At 38.3% G+C, this 21,947-nt stretch overlaps 5 protein-coding genes and 1 pseudogene across 6 annotated transcripts in view; 5 read left to right on the top strand and 1 right to left on the bottom strand.

Annotated features, from left to right (window-relative positions):
- Positions 1-21,947, bottom strand: part of scmh1.L (Scm polycomb group protein homolog 1 L homeolog) — a 147,568-nt gene that overhangs the window by 25,800 nt on the left and 99,821 nt on the right. The window lies entirely within an intron of this gene.
- On the top strand, positions 6,216-7,481 carry LOC121399715 (palmitoyltransferase ZDHHC20-like). Its single transcript, XM_041581259.1, has one exon. It carries the CDS (start codon positions 6,552-6,554, stop codon positions 7,479-7,481), a length of 930 nt encoding a protein of 309 aa, XP_041437193.1. The 5' UTR covers positions 6,216-6,551.
- On the top strand, positions 8,894-10,319 carry LOC121399928 (palmitoyltransferase ZDHHC20-like). The gene has a single exon (XM_041581927.1). The coding sequence runs from the start codon at positions 9,247-9,249 to the stop codon at positions 10,162-10,164; it is 918 nt and encodes a 305-aa protein (XP_041437861.1). The 5' UTR covers positions 8,894-9,246; the 3' UTR covers positions 10,165-10,319.
- On the top strand, positions 11,588-12,886 carry LOC121399937 (annotated as a pseudogene).
- On the top strand, positions 17,175-18,559 carry LOC121399931 (palmitoyltransferase ZDHHC20-like). The gene has a single exon (XM_041581930.1). It carries the CDS (start codon positions 17,448-17,450, stop codon positions 18,363-18,365), a length of 918 nt encoding a protein of 305 aa, XP_041437864.1. The 5' UTR covers positions 17,175-17,447; the 3' UTR covers positions 18,366-18,559.
- On the top strand, positions 19,721-21,185 carry LOC121399925 (palmitoyltransferase ZDHHC20-like). The gene has a single exon (XM_041581923.1). It carries the CDS (start codon positions 20,074-20,076, stop codon positions 20,989-20,991), a length of 918 nt encoding a protein of 305 aa, XP_041437857.1. The 5' UTR covers positions 19,721-20,073; the 3' UTR covers positions 20,992-21,185.

Raw genomic sequence — 21,947 nt, 5'->3', positions numbered from 1 at the left:
ATAAAAACACATAGCGGAAGGGTATGCTGTTGCGCATACTGTATATACCCATCCAACCTGTGTTGCAATTGTATCATAGTAGACTCTAGATACTTCACAGTGATAATAACAATTCTCTGCTTCACGTATTACATCATAGGCTATTTCCTTAGGGTCTCATTCATATATTGCGGCAGTCATAGCTTCCCTTCAAAGTGATTTTTCAAGGCTGACCTCCAGCTCCCAACAGTGCACTTTAAGCCAAGGTGGATCGGGCAATGGCATAGGTGGATCTGTCAGACTGACTCATCCATGCCTCAGTTCACCTGGGCTCCTGTAAGAATATCCTGAAAATGTGCACAGTTGGGGGCACCTAAGGACAGGGTTATAAACCACTGCTTTATCGTGTGTTTTTCTGAACTTATCATTTATTCCCCATCCAAACTCTGCTCAATTCCACACAGCTCAACAACTTTAGACACATTAGACACATCTGTGTTTTCAAGCAATTTCCATTCAAAAATGGAGAGAGAAAAGGAGCATCATATTTTCTCTCCTTCTGTTACTTTCTCTAATCAAGTAAATGATTCCTTTAACCACTGCCAACACGGCCCAGAGGTAAAGACTTAAAAAAAAGTCTTTACCTCTGGGCCATTTTGGCAAAGGTTAGAGGAAGCTTTAATATCCTTTTTCTGTCTTCAGTATTTCATATTTATATATATATATATATATATATATATATATATATATATATATATATATATACACACACACACACACACATATATATATATATATATATATATATATATACACATGTCATTTATATTATAACTTGTCCTTGTGGTTTAACATATGTTGGTAAAACTCAGAATACTTTGAGAGAGAGAATGGGAAATCATAGGTCCTCTATCAAAAGAGCATTCGAGTCAGGTAACTCAGACCTTCCCCTATCCAAACACTTTTTGTTGAAAGGCCATAGATTGCCCACTTTGAGATTTATGGGCATCGATTCAGTACCTGAACCGAGTAGGGGAGGTGACTGGGACCGAATGTTATTACAAAAAGAAGTTTATTGGATAAAAACATTGGACACTGTGGCCCCACGAGGATTAAATGAATACTGCTCTTTTACTCCTTTCCTTGATAACAGATAGAAACAGTTGATATATAAGTTATTATGAAATTTAAGTCTTATATTGTAGCCTTCTTTGAATAGATATTTATTGCCACCGCGATTGTTTTTTAACATTTATATGACATGCTTTATATGTTTTTTAACATTTTACCAGTTTTTTTATATATAGCACTTTAAATTATGTATACAATATTGTGTATTTTATATTTTCTTACAGACCAAAAAATTTTTTGGAAATCACATGCCAGTTGATTGAAGGTTCACTTAATGAATAATTCACACACCTGCAACAGGGGCGTGGTTTGGTGGTGGGTGTATGGTGGGTGAGTCTATAAATTATTTTCACTTGTCTGTTGATGCATCTTGGTAAAGGTCCATGGTGAGGACCGAAACGTCGATCAAATAAAGGATTAACATTTTTCACAAAACCCTCTGGTGTGCAGCATATATATATATATATATATATATATATATATATATATATATATATAAAAATACCTTGTTTTGCACTGATTTTTTCCTGCTATCAATTGGTTGCATTATAACAAATACTATTTTGTGAACTGCACATCTGTAGCTAACTGTTGTCACTGGAAGGGTTTTAGCTTTATTATTAATGGTTTTTGTAATACAATACATTGAAATAAATGGTTTCAGGTATTTTGGAGTTTAAAGGAGAAAAAACACCCTCAGCCCATTTTTTAAACACCCCCACTGCCACACACACATATGGTCCACTCCTAACTATAGATAATGGTTCACCATTGGTTGCCTCCTTGCCCGTACCTATCTTTATTGTCAAGGTGGGGGGGGGGGCACAGTCCAATGATGGGTGTGGGCAGGGCTATGACAGGTGTGGACGGCCTGTGATTTGCCTAATCGCATGCCAAACTGGGGACAGGACTGCCCACTTTTTTACTGGACAGGTGTAAAAACCTGACTGTTGGGTTCAATTTCCTATAGACAACCCTATTTGGTATCCATTAGAATCGTTTGTGGACCATTCAGCTCAATCCAGTTCTGTGAATCCCTAATTTTTTGTGAATGTACCCATGTTATAGGGTTATGAACCCACATTTACAGCCTAAGATGCCGTTTGCACAACTGTGTTGTCCCTATAATGCAGCTTCTTCCAGGTAATAGTTTGCAGGATCTGGTGCTTTTGAAAAGGGCATCATACTAGGTTTACCAATTATAAATCATGACACCAGTCAGAAATCAAGTGGAAAGCTAAATATAATAGAACCTCCATTTTAATCCATAAATCTTGTTGGGGTTGAACATCTTAAGTTCACTGCCAGAATTGGTGACATGGATAGGAAACTGCTGCAAAGAGAAGCCAAATGGATATACTGGTTAAATAGTAAGGCTCTAAATGGTCTCAATGAGGGCTTCACCTTCAGTCCGTTTTTATAATCTATATTCAATATCTCAACAATATTATGGAGCACGGCTTCAGTTGTAACTAACTCCTGTATATAGTAGAATTTGATGTGCAATCTGATCCTCCTTGATCTGTACACAGATTGCTGTAAACTCTACTCGTGTTGCCGTGACAACCGTGACGTAAACTGGCTGAACCCGGAATACACGTTTGTAAGATCGTGGGACATCTCGCACCCGGGAAATTTAATGTACCTATTTAAAGCTCACAAGTAAACGTGCTCGCCACTTATGCCCGATGAAGCCAATACTGTTGGCGAAACGCGTAGGGCGTCATAGGTGGAGGACTTAGCTCCCACGTGGTCCCTCCATAGAGGCAGGTTGTGCACAAGGGCAACTGTTTGGAAGGGTGGGAGCGGGTAGAACAATACCTCCGTGAGTTTGGAGGAATACTTTGGCTAAATGGCTTTTTTGCATCAGTTTATACTCCACTGATCCACCATTAGCCTATTTTAATTGTGTTTTTTAATGACATTGTCCTGCACTCCAAATAATTTTATTTGGTAGTGAATGTGTGTGGTTTTGTGTGCGCTTTCTATGGTGATTTAGATTAAAAGTTAAGTTTTATTTTACTTTATTGATACTGTTGCAACACTACGTTCTGAACTGGCTTGCTGGGGGGAACTGACTGGTAACTTAACGCTACAAGTTTCCAGTCACTCCTCATTATTCTTCTTTTGGTGTTACAATATATATATAAAGTGACAAGCTTGCGGAACAATGGCATCTACAGTTACTCGCGCTCGTCCATTTTTTGGTTTACATTATATATATATATAACAACAAAAGACCGCACTCACAGGACTTATCATGAAAAAAAAAAGCCACAAGGGCTGTGATTTTATTCCTCAACGTTTCGGCTATCCAACTCTAGCCGTCCTCAGGAGCCTTGTGGCTTTTCTTTTTTTCACGATAAGTCCTGTGAGTGCGGTCTTTTGTTTCATTGAATACACGTAAGTTTTACCAGCACCAAGGCATTCAACCATTTATTGTCGAGTGCACTGTATATATAAATATATATATATATATTTTTGTAAGCATGAAATACAGTGGTGTAAAATAGCTGGTTAGTGTGTATCTATGTATATGCACTGAGGTATTATCATTTGAAGGGTTGAGCTTGATGCACATTAGCCTTTTCTCAACTCTAATGAACTATGTAACTAGTAAAGCAAAGTAAACTACACCTGCACCAGTTGTCTCTCACATTGTGTGTACTGCCTTGCTCGGTTTTGTAGTGAGCAGCGCCAGACAGGGCTGGTGGGACCCCGGGAGAAAATCCGGTGGGCCCCCGCCGACCCAGGTCCGCTTATGGAAATTTCTACAGGCAGTGTGCGTGAGCCAGCGAGTAGAAACTCAGCACGCAAAAGGCATGTGCTGGGGGGTGGTTTGCGATTGGTGGCACTTGGACTGAGGTGGGGAGTCCCCAGGCAGCAGCCCAGGTGGGCCCCGGACACCCCAGTCCGGCACTGCCTTAGACTGTTGTATACCTCATTTGTATTCTGGTTTCAAGGAGCAGAACACAGAAGGGAAATATTCCGAATATAAGTGTATAAACATTTTAAATTGTTGTAAAGCCCATTACAAATAACCTATCTGTATTTAAGGTTGTTTGAATCCTTATATAACTGTAATCCATGCAACTTTCTCCTTTTGTTTTCTGTCTGGCACATTTAGGTAGATGTTTGTAACCAGGGCCTTAATCAGGGGGGGGACAGGGGGAACAAGTGTCCCGGGGCATGAAGGGGCCCCGCAGAGAGCGCCGAAGTCTGCGGACATTTTTGAAGTCCCAAACACCCGAAATGTAGAAGTGCCGAAAAGCTGAACAGCCGAAGTCCCGAAGCGTCGAAAAGACCAGAAGTCCCGAAAACAGCCGAAGCCGAAGTCCAGAAAAGACCTGAGGTCACGAAAGGAGGCGAAGTTGAAGTCCTGAAACCACGAGTTCAATTCTAAATACTTAAATACCCTGGCCACCTATGTATTATTTTAATATTCTATAGGCCCCTGCCACTAATGTTTGGGTTTTTTTAAAATATTTTTTGGGGCCCGAATTTGTTTTAAGTTGTAAGGGGGTCCCTTGAACCAATGTGTTTTTTTTTTTAACTTGTAGGGGGTCCCTGACCACCAGTTTTTAAAAAAACTTTTAAGGGGGGCACTGGCACCACAGTTATAAGGGGGCCCTGACCATCAATAGCTTTTTATAACTTGTGTGTGGGGGGTTACTTTTTTAGCACTGATGTCTGTGTGGTCTGTTAACTGTGATGTGGAGTGGGCAGTATCTGGGGTGGGGCTTGGGCACCAGAATGGGCCGACCCAGGGGGGCCTGAAAATTTTGTTGTACGGGGCCCCGTGATTTCTAATGGCAGCCCTGTTTGTAACAGTTACAAGAAATTGGACATGAAACAAAGGCTCTAGAAGGTAAAAGAGTTGAACATTGAGATTTATGTTGTTTTATAGGAAATAACTTCTGTGCTGTGTTAGTTCCTGGTTCAATTTTTACAATACTGTCATTTCAATCTGTTTTTAATAAACACTGAACCTGTCCCCTCCCTCGAATAGGAGCATTTTTTAAATTTTGTCTCAACGTGTATTTGACTTTGACACGCCTGCTCTACATCATAAACAAGACAGGTATAACCATTGCTTGGAATTACTTCTCAATATGAGTTGCTTATGTTGGAGGAGTGTTTTGGTGATGATAAAATAAATGACTGATGATTAAATGGATCCCGTAGTTACAATAATGTTTTTTTTAACTGAATACACAATCATTGCTAGAAACTTCTTTCTAAAGTGAATTATGAGGCATTACATATTAAATTGGCACACTTGTTGCAATAAGGTGATGAAGGCTGGGTGTTCCCCCCCGAAACGTTGAACGTTTGGTGGCTGAATAAAAGGGGATACTCCCGGACTGCATTAACCAGTGTGTGTGTGCGGATCCGTTTTCTATACACATTCGTTGCTAAGGGACCCGGCCGGGTCAACGGAAGAAACGCACCACCAGTTGCAGGATTGGTGAACTACAGGTGTGCGGTAGGAGAAATTACATTGCAATAAGGTGAGGAGCATTACCTTATCAGGGTGATTCTTCTGTGGTGTGTGGTAAGAATCACACCTGCGGGTGTTTGAAATGGGGGGTTTGGCCCTGACTAGCCCTTGCAGATTGTGATATGTAAACTGTTTTATATGCATGTAAGGTGGTATAAGTTGTCCTTTATTCAGCAGCTCTCCAGTTTGCAAATTCAGCAATCTTGGTGCTATTGTCCAAATTACCCTAGCAACCATGCATTGATTTGAACAAGAGAGTGGAATATGTATAGGAGAGGGAATGAATAGAAAGATAAGTAATAAAAAGTAGCAATAACAATACATTTGTAGCCTCACATAGCATTTGTTTTTTAGATGGGGTCAGTGACCCCTATTTGAAAGCTGGAAAATTCATAAGAAGGCAAATAATTCAAAAACTATAAAAGAGAAAAAAATGAAGGCCAATTGAAAAGTTACTTAGAATTAGCCATTGTATAACATATTAATTTAACTTATTGATATTGATACGCTGCACTCTCTGGCTTGCTTTATGCTGCCAAACAACTGTCTTAAAATGATAAACATTTTGAAAAATTATGAGGTGTTTGAATTATGGTTATGTTTTAACTGTCAGTGTCAGGCCTCCTCTACTCACATGACATCACAATGTTAACTTGAAAACATACTGTATGTCACAAAGAGCACAGGAAATGACCTCATGCTCATGATTTGAATTGTCAGTGCTAGGCCTTCTCTAATCACATGACATTTGTTGCCAAGTTACCATTGTGATGTCATAAAGAGCACAATTGCTACTTGTCAGTTACTACAAAGAGCTGTCAGAGCAGAGTTTGCTTTTTATCTGTATCACATCATACGGATAAAAGCTTTGCTAAAACATAGAAAGATCATTAATTCTTTTAGAAGAACGACTATTAATATTTTTAGAAAAAGCGAGATCATGGATTTACATCGCCTTTGGAACTTCTGTGCAATAATTCTGGGCTGGTTCGCGGTATTTAGTGCTGTCTCTCTTTTAGTAGGCATTTATTATACCTATGTGCTGGAGTTCTGTATATTTACAGTGACATCACTTGCTGAGAAAGTGATCTACATGGTGTTTTATCACATCTTTTTCATCATGTTGGCATGGTCATATGGAATGACCATACTTAATCGTCCTGCTACCCCATCTAAGGAGTTTGACTTATCGGACATTGAGCAGGGCCAATTTGTAAGGCAGGAGAAGCAAGACTTTCACCAGGACATTCTCCAGTGCATTGCTAAAGAGCTGCCTATTTACACAGTGACAAAGAATGGAAACATCCGATACTGCCGCATATGCAACCTAATGATGCCAGACAGATGCTACCATTGTTTAGCCTGCAACAAGTGCGTGCTTAAGCATTACTCTCACTGCTTTTTGGTCAACAACTGTGTAGGATTTTCAAACTACAAGTACTACTTCCAGCTGTTATTTTACGTTATGCTGCACTGCCTATTCGTCTGCACTACAGGACTTCAGTATGCAATGAAGTTTTGGACTCAGGAGCTGCCATACACCGATGCAAAATATCCAATCCTTTACATGGTTGGAGTGAATGCAGTTCTACTTCTTTTCATAGTGCCAATCTTTATCTATCATTGCTGGCTTGTTGGAAAAAACAGAACCTCTGCAGAAAACTGCAAGCCTCTTTTCTTCCGCAATATTCCAACGAATATTGGCTTTTCTCTTGGTTTGAGCAAGAATCTGAAAGAGGTGTTTGGTGAAGAGAAGAAATATTGGTTACTCCCTGTGTATACCAGGAAAGGTGACGGATGCTCTTTTCCAACTGGTTATGAGAGAGAGAACCCAGAGCAAAACGGCATTGGACTTTTAAATAGGTTATAAAACAGGATTTTTTCTTCAAAAATTGGTTGAAACCAGAGGACTATCACGGTGCATTGCTGCAACAACGCATCGATTAGATGAGAGAAACCAAGACAATAGCACTTCTCATACAAATCTGTCCATATATGGAATATCTATCAACATTCAAAAAATATTTCTAAATAAAACACATTTCTTTCATTGTTTTAGTCTTGGTGCTTTTTATTCTACATAATATTAAAGGAAGAGGTGGGAAGGGCATATTGAACCTTTCAAGTTGGTTTCTGCCAATCCTCAAGACAAGGGTTGAGTTTGATTTAATTTAAGTTATTGATGCCAGAAGGCCAAAGTGCTTTCTGGCAGAGGTAGGTTAATGCAGTTAGCAATATTAAATACAGATTCCATGGAATTCACAAATATTTTTGCAATTTCTTCAATGGAGAAGAATAGTGATTGGACTGTGCCCCCCCCACCTTGACCATAAAGATAGGTACGGGCAAGGAGGCAACCCATGGTTAACCATTATCTATAGTTAGGAGTGGACCATATGTGTGTGTGGCAGTGGGGGTGTTTAAAAAACTGGGCTGAGGGTGTTTTTTCTCCTTTAAACTCCAAAATACCTGAAACCATTTATTTCAATGTATTGTATTACAAAAACCCTTAATAATAAAGCTAAAACCCTTCCAGTGACAACAGTTAGCTACAGATGTGCAGTTCCCAAAATAGTATTTGTTATAATGCAACCAATTGATAGCAGGAAAAATCAGTGCAAAACAAGGTATTTATATATATATATATATATATATATATATATATATATATATATATATATATATATATATATTATATAATATATATATATATATATAGTAGGGGATGCACCGAATCCAGGATTCGGTTCGGGATTCAGCCAGGATTCGGCCTTTTTCAGCAGGATTCGGATTCGGCCGAATCCTTCTGCCCGGCCGAACCGAATCCTAATTTGCATATGTAAATTAGGGGCGGGGAGGGAAATCACGTGACTTTTTGTCACAAAACAAGGAAGTAAAAAATGTTTTCCCCTTCCCATCGCTCATTTGCATATTCAAATTAGGGTTCGGATTCGGCCGAATCTTTTGCAAAGGATTCGGGGGTTCGGCCGAATCAAAAAAAGTGGATTCGGTGCATCCCTAATATATATATATATATATATATATATATATATATATATATATATATATATATATATATATATTTATATATATATTATATATATATTTATATATATATATATATATATATTTATATATATATATATATATATATATATATATATATATATATATATATATATATTATATATATATATATATATAAATATGAAATACTGAAGACAGAAAAAGGATATTAAAGCTTTAAAATGATAAACATTTTGAAAAATTATGAGGTGTTTGAATTATGGTTATGTTTTAACTGTCAGTGTCAGGCCTCCTCTACTCACATGACATCACAATGTTAACTTGAAAACATACTGTATGTCACAAAGAGCACAGGAAATGACCTCATGCTCATGATTTGAATTGTCAGTGCTAGGCCTTCTCTAATCACATGACATTTGTTGCCAAGTTACCATTGTGATGTCATAAAGAGCACAATTGCTACTTGTCAGTTACTACAAAGAGCTGTCAGAGCAGAGTTTGCTTTTTATCTGTATCACATCATACGGATAAAAGCTTTGCTAAAACATAGAAAGATCATTAATTCTTTTAGAAGAACGACTATTAATATTTTTAGAAAAAGCGAGATCATGGATTTACATCGCCTTTGGAACTTCTGTGCAATAATTCTGGGCTGGTTCGCGGTATTTAGTGCTGTCTCTCTTTTAGTAGGCATTTATTATACCTATGTGCTGGAGTTCTGTATATTTACAGTGACATCACTTGCTGAGAAAGTGATCTACATGGTGTTTTATCACATCTTTTTCATCATGTTGGCATGGTCATATGGAATGACCATACTTAATCGTCCTGCTACCCCATCTAAGGAGTTTGACTTATCGGACATTGAGCAGGGCCAATTTGTAAGGCAGGAGAAGCAAGACTTTCACCAGGACATTCTCCAGTGCATTGCTAAAGAGCTGCCTATTTACACAGTGACAAAGAATGGAAACATCCGATACTGCCGCATATGCAACCTAATGATGCCAGACAGATGCTACCATTGTTTAGCCTGCAACAAGTGCGTGCTTAAGCATTACTCTCACTGCTTTTTGGTCAACAACTGTGTAGGATTTTCAAACTACAAGTACTACTTCCAGCTGTTATTTTACGTTATGCTGCACTGCCTATTCGTCTGCACTACAGGACTTCAGTATGCAATGAAGTTTTGGACTCAGGAGCTGCCATACACCGATGCAAAATATCCAATCCTTTACATGGTTGGAGTGAATGCAGTTCTACTTCTTTTCATAGTGCCAATCTTTATCTATCATTGCTGGCTTGTTGGAAAAAACAGAACCTCTGCAGAAAACTGCAAGCCTCTTTTCTTCCGCAATATTCCAACGAATATGGGCTTTTCTCTTGGTTTGAGCAAGAATCTGAAAGAGGTGTTTGGTGAAGAGAAGAAATATTGGTTACTCCCTGTGTATACCAGGAAAGGTGACGGATGCTCTTTTCCAACTGGTTATGAGAGAGAGAACCCAGAGCAAAACGGCATTGACTTTTAAATAGGTTATAAAACAGGATTTTTTCTTCAAAAATTGGTTGAAACCAGAGGACTATCACGGTGCATTGCTGCAACAACGCATCGATTAGATGAGAGAAACCAAGACAATAGCACTTCTCATACAAATCTGTCCATATATGGAATATCTATCAACATTCAAAAAAATATTTCTAAATAAAACACATTTCTTTCATTGTTTTAGTCTTGGTGCTTTTTATTCTACATAATATTAAAGGAAGAGGTGGGAAGGGCATATTGAACCTTTCTAATTGGTTTCTGCCAATCCTCAAGACAAGGGTTGAGTTTGATTTAATTTAAGTTATTGATGCCAGAAGGCCAAAGTGCTTTCTGGCAGAGGTAGGTTAATGCAGTTAGCAATATTAAATACAGATTAAATGGAATTCACAAATATTTTTGCAATTTCTTCAATGGAGAAGAATAGTGATTGGACTGTGCCACCCCCCCACCTTGACCATAAAGATAGGTACGGGCAAGGAGGCAACCCATGGTTAACCATTATCTATAGTTAGGAGTGGACCATATGTGTGTGTGGCAGTGGGGGTGTTTAAAAAACTGGGCTGAGGGTGTTTTTTCTCCTTTAAACTCCAAAATACATGAAACCATTTATTTCAATGTATTGTATTACAAAAACCCTTAATAATAAAGCTAAAACCTTCCAGTGACAACAGTTAGCTACAGATTGTGCAGTTCACAAAATAGTATTTGTTATAATGCAACCAATTGATAGCAGGAAAAAATCAGTGCAAAACAAGGTATATATATATATATATATATATATATATATATATATATATTATATATATATATATATATTATATATATATATATATATATATATTATTATATATATATATAGTAGGGATGCACCGAATCCAGGATTCGGTTCGGGATTCAGCCAGGATTCGGCCTTTTTCAGCAGGATTCGGATTCGGCCGAATCCTTCTGCCCGGCCGAACCGAATCCTAATTTGCATATGTAAATTAGGGGCGGGGAGGGAAATCACGTGACTTTTTGTCACAAAACAAGGAAGTAAAAAATGTTTTCCCCTTCCCATCGCTAATTTGCATATGCAAATTAGGGTTCGGATTCGGCCGAATCTTTTGCAAAGGATTCGGGGGTTCGGCCGAATCAAAAAAAGTGGATTCGGTGCATCCCTAATATATATATATATATATATATATATATATATATATATTTATATATATATATATTTATATATATATATATATATTTATATATATATATATATATTTATATATATATATATATATATATATATATATATATATATATATATATATATATAAATATGAAATACTGAAGACAGAAAAAGGATATTAAAGCTTTAAAATGATAAACATTTTGAAAAATTATGAGGTGTTTTGAATTATGGTTATGTTTTAACTGTCAGTGTCAGGCCTCCTCTACTCACATGACATCACAATGTTAACTTGAAAACATACTGTATGTCACAAAGAGCACAGGAAATGACCTCATGCTCATGATTTGAATTGTCAGTGCTAGGCCTTCTCTAATCACATGACATTTGTTGCCAAGTTACCATTGTGATGTCATAAAGAGCACAATTGCTACTTGTCAGTTACTACAAAGAGCTGTCAGAGCAGAGTTTGCTTTTTATCTGTATCACATCATACGGATAAAAGCTTTGCTAAAACATAGAAAGATCATTAATTCTTTTAGAAGAACGACTATTAATATTTTTAGAAAAAGCGAGATCATGGATTTACATCGCCTTTGGAACTTCTGTGCAATAATTCTGGGCTGGTTCGCGGTATTTAGTGCTGTCTCTCTTTTAGTAGGCATTTATTATACCTATGTGCTGGAGTTCTGTATATTTACAGTGACATCACTTTGCTGAGAAAGTGATCTACATGGTGTTTTATCACATCTTTTTCATCATGTTGGCATGGTCATATGGAATGACCATACTTAATCGTCCTGCTACCCCATCTAAGGAGTTTGACTTATCGGACATTGAGCAGGGCCAATTTGTAAGGCAGGAGAAGCAAGACTTTCACCAGGACATTCTCCCAGTGCATTGCTAAAGAGCTGCCTATTTACACAGTGACAAAGAATGGAAACATCCGATACTGCCGCATATGCAACCTAATGATGCCAGACAGATGCTACCATTGTTTAGCCTGCAACAAGTGCGTGCTTAAGCATTACTCTCACTGCTTTTTGGTCAACAACTGTGTAGGATTTTCAAACTACAAGTACTACTTCCAGCTGTTATTTTACGTTATGCTGCACTGCCTATTCGTCTGCACTACAGGACTTCAGTATGCAATGAAGTTTTGGACTCAGGAGCTGCCATACACCGATGCAAAATATCCAATCCTTTACATGGTTGGAGTGAATGCAGTTCTACTTCTTTTCATAGTGCCAATCTTTATCTATCATTGCTGGCTTGTTGGAAAAAACAGAACCTCTGCAGAAAACTGCAAGCCTCTTTTCTTCCGCAATATTCCAACCGAATATGGGCTTTTTCTCTTGGTTTGAGCAAGAATCTGAAAGAGGTGTTTGGTGAAGAGAAGAAATATTGGTTACTCCCTGTGTATACCAGGAAAGGTGACGGATGCTCTTTTCCAACTGGTTATGAGAGAGAGAACCCAGAGCAAAACGGCATTGACTTTTAAATAGGTTATAAAACAGGATTTTTTCTTCAAAAAGAGGACTATCACGATGCATTGCTGCAACAACGCATCGATTAGATGAGAGAAACCAAGACAATAGTACTTCTCATACAAATCTGTCCATATATGGAATATCTATCAACATTCAAAAAATATTTCTAAATAAAACACATTTCTTTCATTGTTTTAGTCTTGGTGCTTTTTATTCTACATAATATTAAAGGAAGAGGTGGGAAGGGCATATTGAACCTTTCAAGTTGGTTTCTGCCAATCCTCAAGACAAGGGTTGAGTTTGATTTAATTTAAGTTATTGATGCCAGAAGGCCAAAGTGCTTTCTGGCAGAGGTAGGTTAATGCAGTTAGCAATATTAAATACAGATTCCATGGAATTCACAAATATTTTTGCAATTTCTTCAATGGAGAAGAATAGTGATTGGACTGTGCCCCCCCCACCTTGACCATAAAGATAGGTACGGGCAAGGAGGCAACCCATGGTGAACCATTATCTATAGTTAGGAGTGGACCATATGTGTGTGTGGCAGTGGGGGTGTTTAAAAAACTGGGCTGAGGGTGTTTTTTCTCCTTTAAAGGACCAGTAACACTAAAAAAATTTTCCCCAAAATTCGTTAGTATAGAACGAAAAATAAACACCAAGGCAAATAAAACTTTTAAATTGCAAAGCCTTTATTAAGAGATAACTTACCAAAACTCCACTTCCTGTCCTCTTCTAAAACGGCGAAAGGGCGACCATCCATGCAGCGGCGTTCAACTTCTCCTCCCTGGCTATTCTAGTGACAGTATGTGAAGAGGAGGCAGTGGTCCGCTCTGCAGCGCTTCCCCTATTCCCAGCAGTCGGACTTTGACTCCAGCCTTTCCTCCTCCGACGAGGAAGAAGAAGAGGAGGAGGGCAGCCTCTGCCTCTCCAGCGGCAAGTGCTGTCTGCATAATGGTAGTAATAGTAGGCGGCAGGCGCACCGATCTGCTGAAGAATATCCCCAGGACTACAGTGCACAAGCGCATGGACGAACCACTTGTTCCCCGTCAATGTGCCCATCTGAGTGTGCCTGGGGCTGGCAGTCCCAGCTGCTGCAGAAGAAGCCGGCGATTTTAGACTCCGGTTGCTGCAGAATCCATGGATGATGTGGGAGCGCTGAACCACTTGCTACCCGTCGATGCGCTACGATTGCGGGTAGCAGTGGCCAGTGTATTTAGTAAAAATAAAAACGAGCCGGTAGCACTCCCGGCTCAAAGGCGGTGCGGAACGGAAAGCCAAGGTTTGCAGGAACTGTGCACTTGGAGAGTGCACTTAGCCGCATCGAAAGCCTTGAGTGTGCGCAGCTCCTCCACGTAGCACTGGTTCGTCTTCACTTCGCTTGTGCACTGTAGTCCTACCCGCAATCGTAGCGCATCAATGGTTCAGCGCTCCCACCTCATCCATGGATTCTGCAGCAACCGGAGTCTAAAATCGCCGGCTTCTTCTGCAGCAGCTGGGACTGCCAGCCCCAGGCACACTCAGATGGGCACATTGACGGGGAACAAGTGGTTCGTCCATGCGCTTGTGCACTGTAGTCCTGGGGACATTCTTCAGCAGATCGGTGCGCCTGCCGCCTACTATTACTACCATTCTGCAGACAGCATTTGCCGCTGGAGAGGCAGAGGCTGCCCTCCTCCTCTTCTTCTTCCTCGTCGGAGGAGGAAAGGCTGGAGTCAAAGTCCGATTGCTGGGAATAGGGGAAGCGCTGCAGAGCGGACCACTGCCTCCTCTTCACATACTGTCACTAGAATAGCCAGGGAGGAGAAGTTGAACGCCGCTGCATGGATGGTCGCCGTTTTGCCGTTTTAGAAGAGGACAGGAAGTGGAGTTTTGGTAAGTTATCTCTTAATAAAGGCTTTGCAATTTAAAAGTTTTATTTGCCTTGGTGTTTATTTTTCGTTCTATACTAACGAATTTTGGGGAAAAAAAATTTAGTGTTACTGGTCCTTTAAACTCCAAAATACCTGAAACCATTTATTTCAATGTATTGTATTACAAAAACCCTTAATAATAAAGCTAAAACCCTTCCAGTGACAACAGTTAGCTACAGATGTGCAGTTCACAAAATAGTATTTGTTATAATGCAACCAATTGATAGCAGGAAAAAATCAGTGCAAAACAAGGTATTTATATATATATATATATATATATATATATATATATATATATATATATATATATATATATATATATATATATATATATATATATATATAGTAGGGATGCACCGAATCCAGGATTCGGTTCGGGATTCAGCCAGGATTCGGGCCTTTTTCAGCAGGATTCGGATTCGGCCGAATCCTTCTGCCCGGCCGAACCGAATCCTAATTTGCATATGTAAATTAGGGGCGGGGAGGGAAATCATGTGACTTTTTGTCACAAAACAAGGAAGTAAAAAATGTTTTCCCCTTCCTATCGCTAATTTGCATATGCAAATTAGGGTTCGGATTCGGTTTGGTATTCGGCCGAATCTTTTGCAAAGGATTCGGGGGTTCGGCCGAATCAAAAAAAGTGGATTCGGTGCATCCCATATATATATATATATATATATATATATATATATATATATATATATATATATATATATATATATATATATATATATATATATTGATAACGGGTTGAGTGCAGAGGAATCTTGTATTTGTCTATATGTATTTTGTGGTCACACCCTCATTGCACCCCCGCCTAATGATTTTAAAAACTAGTGGTGAGCACAACTTTCCCTTGTTTGTTATAGTTCTACAAGAGCAGTGACCAGCTCCATGTTGTAGCTCCCACCCTCTCCAACTATAGTCAGGTGATCCCACTGGTGTCTAATAAAAGGGCAGCCAAGTTTGGGAGTTTTACTTTGAAAGCAGCTAGTAAGTTGCAGGTAAAACGTATTCGTCCCTTTTATAAAATGTATAATTAAACCATAGAATTCTTAATGAATCAGATGAAAAATTGAGCATAGGACTGGCCAGATATGGGATGACTTTGACGTAGTTGGCCATCTTAAATATATTGCAATATATGGACAAACAATCCCTGTTTTGTTTAAAGGGTAAGGCATTTTTCAGTAGCAGTATGCACAAAATGTCTCTGTCTTAAATATATTGATAATGGGTTGAGTGCAGAGGAATCTTGTATTTGTCTATATGTATTTTGTGGTCACACCCTCATTGCACCCCCGCCTAATGATTTTAAAAACTAGTGGTGAGCACAACTTTCCCTTGTTTGTTATAGTTCTACAAGAGCAGTGACCAGCTCCATGTTGTAGCTCCCACCCTCTCCAACTATAGTCAGGTGATCCCACTGGTGTCTAATAAAAGGGCAGCCAAGTTTGGGAGTTTTACTTTGAAAGCAGCTAGTAAGTTGCAGGTAAAACGTATTCGTCCCTTTTATAAAATGTATAATTAAACCATAGAATTCTTAATGAATCAGATGAAAATTGAGCATAGGACTGGCCAGATATGGGATGACTTTGACGTAGTTGGCCAGCTTAAATATATTGCAATATATGGACAAACAATCCCTGTTTTGTTTAAAGGGTAAGGCATTTTTCAGTAGCAGTATGCACAAAATGTCTCTGTCTTAAATATATTGATAATGGGTTGAGTGCAGAGGAATCTTGTATTTGTCTATATGTATTTTGTGGTCACACCCTCATTGCACCCCCGCCTAATGATTTTAAAAACTAGTGGTGAGCACAACTTTCCCTTGTTTGTTATAGTTCTACAAGAGCAGTGACCAGCTCCATGTTGTAGCTCCCACCCTCTCCAACTATAGTCAGGTGATCCCACTGGTGTCTAATAAAAGGGCAGCCAAGTTTGGGAGTTTTACTTTGAAAGCAGCTAGTAAGTTGCAGGTAAAACGTATTCGTCCCTTTTATAAAATGTATAATTAAACCATAGAATTCTTAATGAATCAGATGAAAATTGAGCATAGGACTGGCCAGATATGGGATGACTTTGACGTAGTTGGCCAGCTTAAATATATTGCAATATATGGACAAACAATCCATGTTTTGTTTAAAGGGTAAGGTATTTTTCAGTAGCAGTATGCACAAAATGTCTCTGTCTTAAATATATTGATAATGGGTTGAGTGCAGAGGAATCTTGTATTTGTCTATATATATATATATATATATATATATATAAATATGAAATACTGAAGACAGAAAAAGGATATTAAAGCTTTAAAATGATAAACATTTTGGAAAATTATGAGGTGTTTGAATTATGGTTATGTTTTAACTGTCAGTGTCAGGCCTCCTCTACTCACATGACATCACAATGTTAACTTGAAAATATACTGTATGTCACAAAGAGCACAGGAAATGACCTCATGCTCATGATTTGAATTGTCAGTGCTAGGCCTTCTCTAATCACATGACATTTGTTGCCAAGTTACCATTGTGATGTCATAAAGAGCACAATTGCTACTTGTCAGTTACTACAAAGAGCTGTCAGAGCAGAGTTTGCTTTTTATCTGTATCACATCATACGGATAAAAGCTTTGCTAAAACATAGAAAGATCATTAATTCTTTTAGAAGAACGACTATTAATATTTTTAGAAAAAGCGAGATCATGGATTTACATCGCCTTTGGAACTTCTGTGCAATAATTCTGGGCTGGTTCGCGGTATTTAGTGCTGTCTCTCTTTTAGTAGGCATTTATTATACCTATGTGCTGGAGTTCTGTATATTTACAGTGACATCACTTGCTGAGAAAGTGATCTACATGGTGTTTTATCACATCTTTTTCATCATGTTGGCATGGTCATATGGAATGACCATACTTAATCGTCCTGCTACCCCATCTAAGGAGTTTGACTTATCGGACATTGAGCAGGGCCAATTTGTAAGGCAGGAGAAGCAAGACTTTCACCAGGACATTCTCCAGTGCATTGCTAAAGAGCTGCCTATTTACACAGTGACAAAGAATGGAAACATCCGATACTGCCGCATATGCAACCTAATGATGCCAGACAGATGCTACCATTGTTTAGCCTGCAACAAGTGCGTGCTTAAGCATTACTCTCACTGCTTTTTGGTCAACAACTGTGTAGGATTTTCAAACTACAAGTACTACTTCCAGCTGTTATTTTACGTTATGCTGCACTGCCTATTCGTCTGCACTACAGGACTTCAGTATGCAATGAAGTTTTGGACTCAGGAGCTGCCATACACCGATGCAAAATATCCAATCCTTTACATGGTTGGAGTGAATGCAGTTCTACTTCTTTTCATAGTGCCAATCTTTATCTATCATTGCTGGCTTGTTGGAAAAAACAGAACCTCTGCAGAAAACTGCAAGCCTCTTTTCTTCCGCAATATTCCAACGAATATGGGCTTTTCTCTTGGTTTGAGCAAGAATCTGAAAGAGGTGTTTGGTGAAGAGAAGAAATATTGGTTACTCCCTGTGTATATCAGGAAAGGTGACGGATGCTCTTTTCCAACTGGTTATGAGAGAGAGAACCCAGAGCAAAACGGCATTGACTTTTAAATAGGTTATAAAACAGGATTTTTTCTTCAAAAATTGGTTGAAACCAGAGGACTATCACGGTGCATTGCTGCAACAACGCATCGATTAGATGAGAGAAACCAAGACAATAGCACTTCTCATACAAATCTGTCCATATATGGAATATCTATCAACATTCAAAAAATATTTCTAAATAAAACACATTTCTTTCATTGTTTTAGTCTTGGTGCTTTTTATTCTACATAATATTAAAGGAAGAGGTGGGAAGGGCATATTGAACCTTTCAAGTTGGTTTCTGCCAATCCTCAAGACAAGGGTTGAGTTTGATTTAATTTAAGTTATTGATGCCAGAAGGCCAAAGTGCTTTCTGGCAGAGGTAGGTTAATGCAGTTAGCAATATTAAATACAGATTCCATGGAATTCACAAATATTTTGCAATTTCTTCAATGGAGAAGAATAGTGATTGGACTGTGCCCCCCCCCACCTTGACCATAAAGATAGGTACGGGCAAGGAGGCAACCCATGGTGAACCATTATCTATAGTTAGGAGTGGACCATATGTGTGTGTGGCAGTGGGGGTGTTTAAAAAACTGGGCTGAGGGTGTTTTTTCTCCTTTAAACTCCAAAATACCTGAAACCATTTATTTCAATGTATTGTATTACAAAAACCCTTAATAATAAAGCTAAAACACTTCCAGTGACAACAGTTAGCTACAGATGTGCAGTTCACAAAATAGTATTTGTTATAATGCAACCAATTGATAGCAGGAAAAAATCAGTGCAAAACAAGGTATTTATATATATATATATACATATATAATATATATACTATATATATATATATATATATATATATATATATATATCTATATATATATATATATATATATATATATATATATATATATATATAGTAGGGATGCACCGAATCCAGGATTCGGTTCGGGATTCAGCCAGGATTCGGCCTTTTTCAGCAGGATTCAGATTCGGCCGAATCCTTCTGCCTGGCCGAACCGAATCCTAATTTGCATATGTAAATTAGGGGCGGGGAGGGAAATCACGTGACTTTTTGTCACAAAACAAGGAAGTAAAAAATGTTTTCCCCTTCCCATCGCTAATTTGCATATGCAAATTAGGGTTCGGATTCGGTTCGGTATTCGGCCGAATCTTTTGCAAAGGATTCGGCCGAATCAAAAAAAGTGGATTCGGTGCATCCCTAATATATATATATATATATATATATATATATATATATATATATATATATATATATATATATATATATATATATATATATAAATATGAAATACTGAAGACAGAAAAAGGATATTAAAGCTTTAAAATGATAAACATTTTGAAAAATTATGAGGTGTTTGAATTATGGTTATGTTTTAACTGTCAGTGTCAGGCCTCCTCTACTCACATGACATCACAATGTTAACTTGAAAACATACTGTATGTCACAAAGAGCACAGGAAATGACCTCATGCTCATGATTTGAATTGTCAGTGCTAGGCCTTCTCTAATCACATGACATTTGTTGCCAAGTTACCATTGTGATGTCATAAAGAGCACAATTGCTACTTGTCAGTTACTACAAAGAGCTGTCAGAGCAGAGTTTGCTTTTTATCTGTATCACATCATACGGATAAAAGCTTTGCTAAAACATAGAAAGATCATTAATTCTTTTAGAAGAACGACTATTAATATTTTTAGAAAAAGCGAGATCATGGATTTACATCGCCTTTGGAACTTCTGTGCAATAATTCTGGGCTGGTTCGCGGTATTTAGTGCTGTCTCTCTTTTAGTAGGCATTTATTATACCTATGTGCTGGAGTTCTGTATATTTACAGTGACATCACTTGCTGAGAAAGTGATCTACATGGTGTTTTATCACATCTTTTTCATCATGTTGGCATGGTCATATGGAATGACCATACTTAATCGTCCTGCTACCCCATCTAAGGAGTTTGACTTATCGGACATTGAGCAGGGCCAATTTGTAAGGCAGGAGAAGCAAGACTTTCACCAGGACATTCTCCAGTGCATTGCTAAAGAGCTGCCTATTTACACAGTGACAAAGAATGGAAACATCCGATACTGCCGCATATGCAACCTAATGATGCCAGACAGATGCTACCATTGTTTAGCCTGCAACAAGTGCGTGCTTAAGCATTACTCTCACTGCTTTTTGGTCAACAACTGTGTAGGATTTTCAAACTACAAGTACTACTTCCAGCTGTTATTTTACGTTATGCTGCACTGCCTATTCGTCTGCACTACAGGACTTCAGTATGCAATGAAGTTTTGGACTCAGGAGCTGCCATACACCGATGCAAAATATCCAATCCTTTACATGGTTGGAGTGAATGCAGTTCTACTTCTTTTCATAGTGCCAATCTTTATCTATCATTGCTGGCTTGTTGGAAAAAACAGAACCTCTGCAGAAAACTGCAAGCCTCTTTTCTTCCGCAATATTCCAACGAATATGGGCTTTTCTCTTGGTTTGAGCAAGAATCTGAAAGAGGTGTTTGGTGAAGAGAAGAAATATTGGTTACTCCCTGTGTATACCAGGAAAGGTGACGGATGCTCTTTTCCAACTGGTTATGAGAGAGAGAACCCAGAGCAAAACGGCATTGACTTTTAAATAGGTTATAAAACAGGATTTTTTCTTCAAAAATTGGTTGAAACCAGAGGACTATCACGGTGCATTGCTGCAACAACGCATCGATTAGATGAGAGAAACCAAGACAATAGCACTTCTCATACAAATCTGTCCATATATGGAATATCTATCAACATTCAAAAAATATTTCTAAATAAAACACATTTCTTTCATTGTTTTAGTCTTGGTGCTTTTTATTCTACATAATATTAAAGGAAGAGGTGGGAAGGGCATATTGAACCTTTCAAGTTGGTTTCTGCCAATCCTCAAGACAAGGGTTGAGTTTGATTTAATTTAAGTTATTGATGCCAGAAGGCCAAAGTGCTTTCTGGCAGAGGTAGGTTAATGCAGTTAGCAATATTAAATACAGATTCCATGGAATTCACAAATATTTTTGCAATTTCTTCAATGGAGAAGAATAGTGATTGGACTGTGCCCCCCCCCACCTTGACCATAAAGATAGGTACGGGCAAGGAGGCAACCCATGGTGAACCATTATCTATAGTTAGGAGTGGACCATATGTGTGTGTGGCAGTGGGGGTGTTTAAAAACTGGGCTGAGGGTGTGTTTTCTCCTTTAAACTCCAAAATACCTGAAACCATTTATTTCAATGTATTGTATTACAAAAACCCTTAATAATAAAGCTAAAACCCTTCCAGTGACAACAGTTAGCTACAGATGTGCAGTTCACAAAATAGTATTTGGTTATAATGCAACCAATTGATAGCAGGAAAAAATCAGTGCAAAACAAGGTATTTATATATATATATATATCTATATATATATATATAGTAGGGATGCACCGAATCCAGGATTCGGTTCGGGATTCAGCCAGGATTCGGCCTTTTTCAGCAGGATTCAGATTCGGCCGAATCCTTCTGCCTGGCCGAACCGAATCCTAATTTGCATATGTAAATTAGGGGCGGGGAGGGAAATCA

This window comes from Xenopus laevis, chromosome 2L, assembly GCF_017654675.1.
Source record: "Xenopus laevis strain J_2021 chromosome 2L, Xenopus_laevis_v10.1, whole genome shotgun sequence".
Classification (NCBI taxonomy): domain Eukaryota; kingdom Metazoa; phylum Chordata; class Amphibia; order Anura; family Pipidae; genus Xenopus; species Xenopus laevis.
The sequence above is the reverse complement of the archived record's forward strand: the minus strand, read 5'-3'. Positions and strand labels throughout refer to the sequence as shown.

Bases quoted from the DNA above. Each gene is read 5' to 3' on its own strand.
- LOC121399715 (XM_041581259.1), top strand. From the start codon at position 6,552: ATGGATTTACATCGCCTTTGGAACTTCTGTGCAATAATTCTGGGCTGG.
- LOC121399928 (XM_041581927.1), top strand. From the start codon at position 9,247: ATGGATTTACATCGCCTTTGGAACTTCTGTGCAATAATTCTGGGCTGG.
- LOC121399931 (XM_041581930.1), top strand. From the start codon at position 17,448: ATGGATTTACATCGCCTTTGGAACTTCTGTGCAATAATTCTGGGCTGG.
- LOC121399925 (XM_041581923.1), top strand. From the start codon at position 20,074: ATGGATTTACATCGCCTTTGGAACTTCTGTGCAATAATTCTGGGCTGG.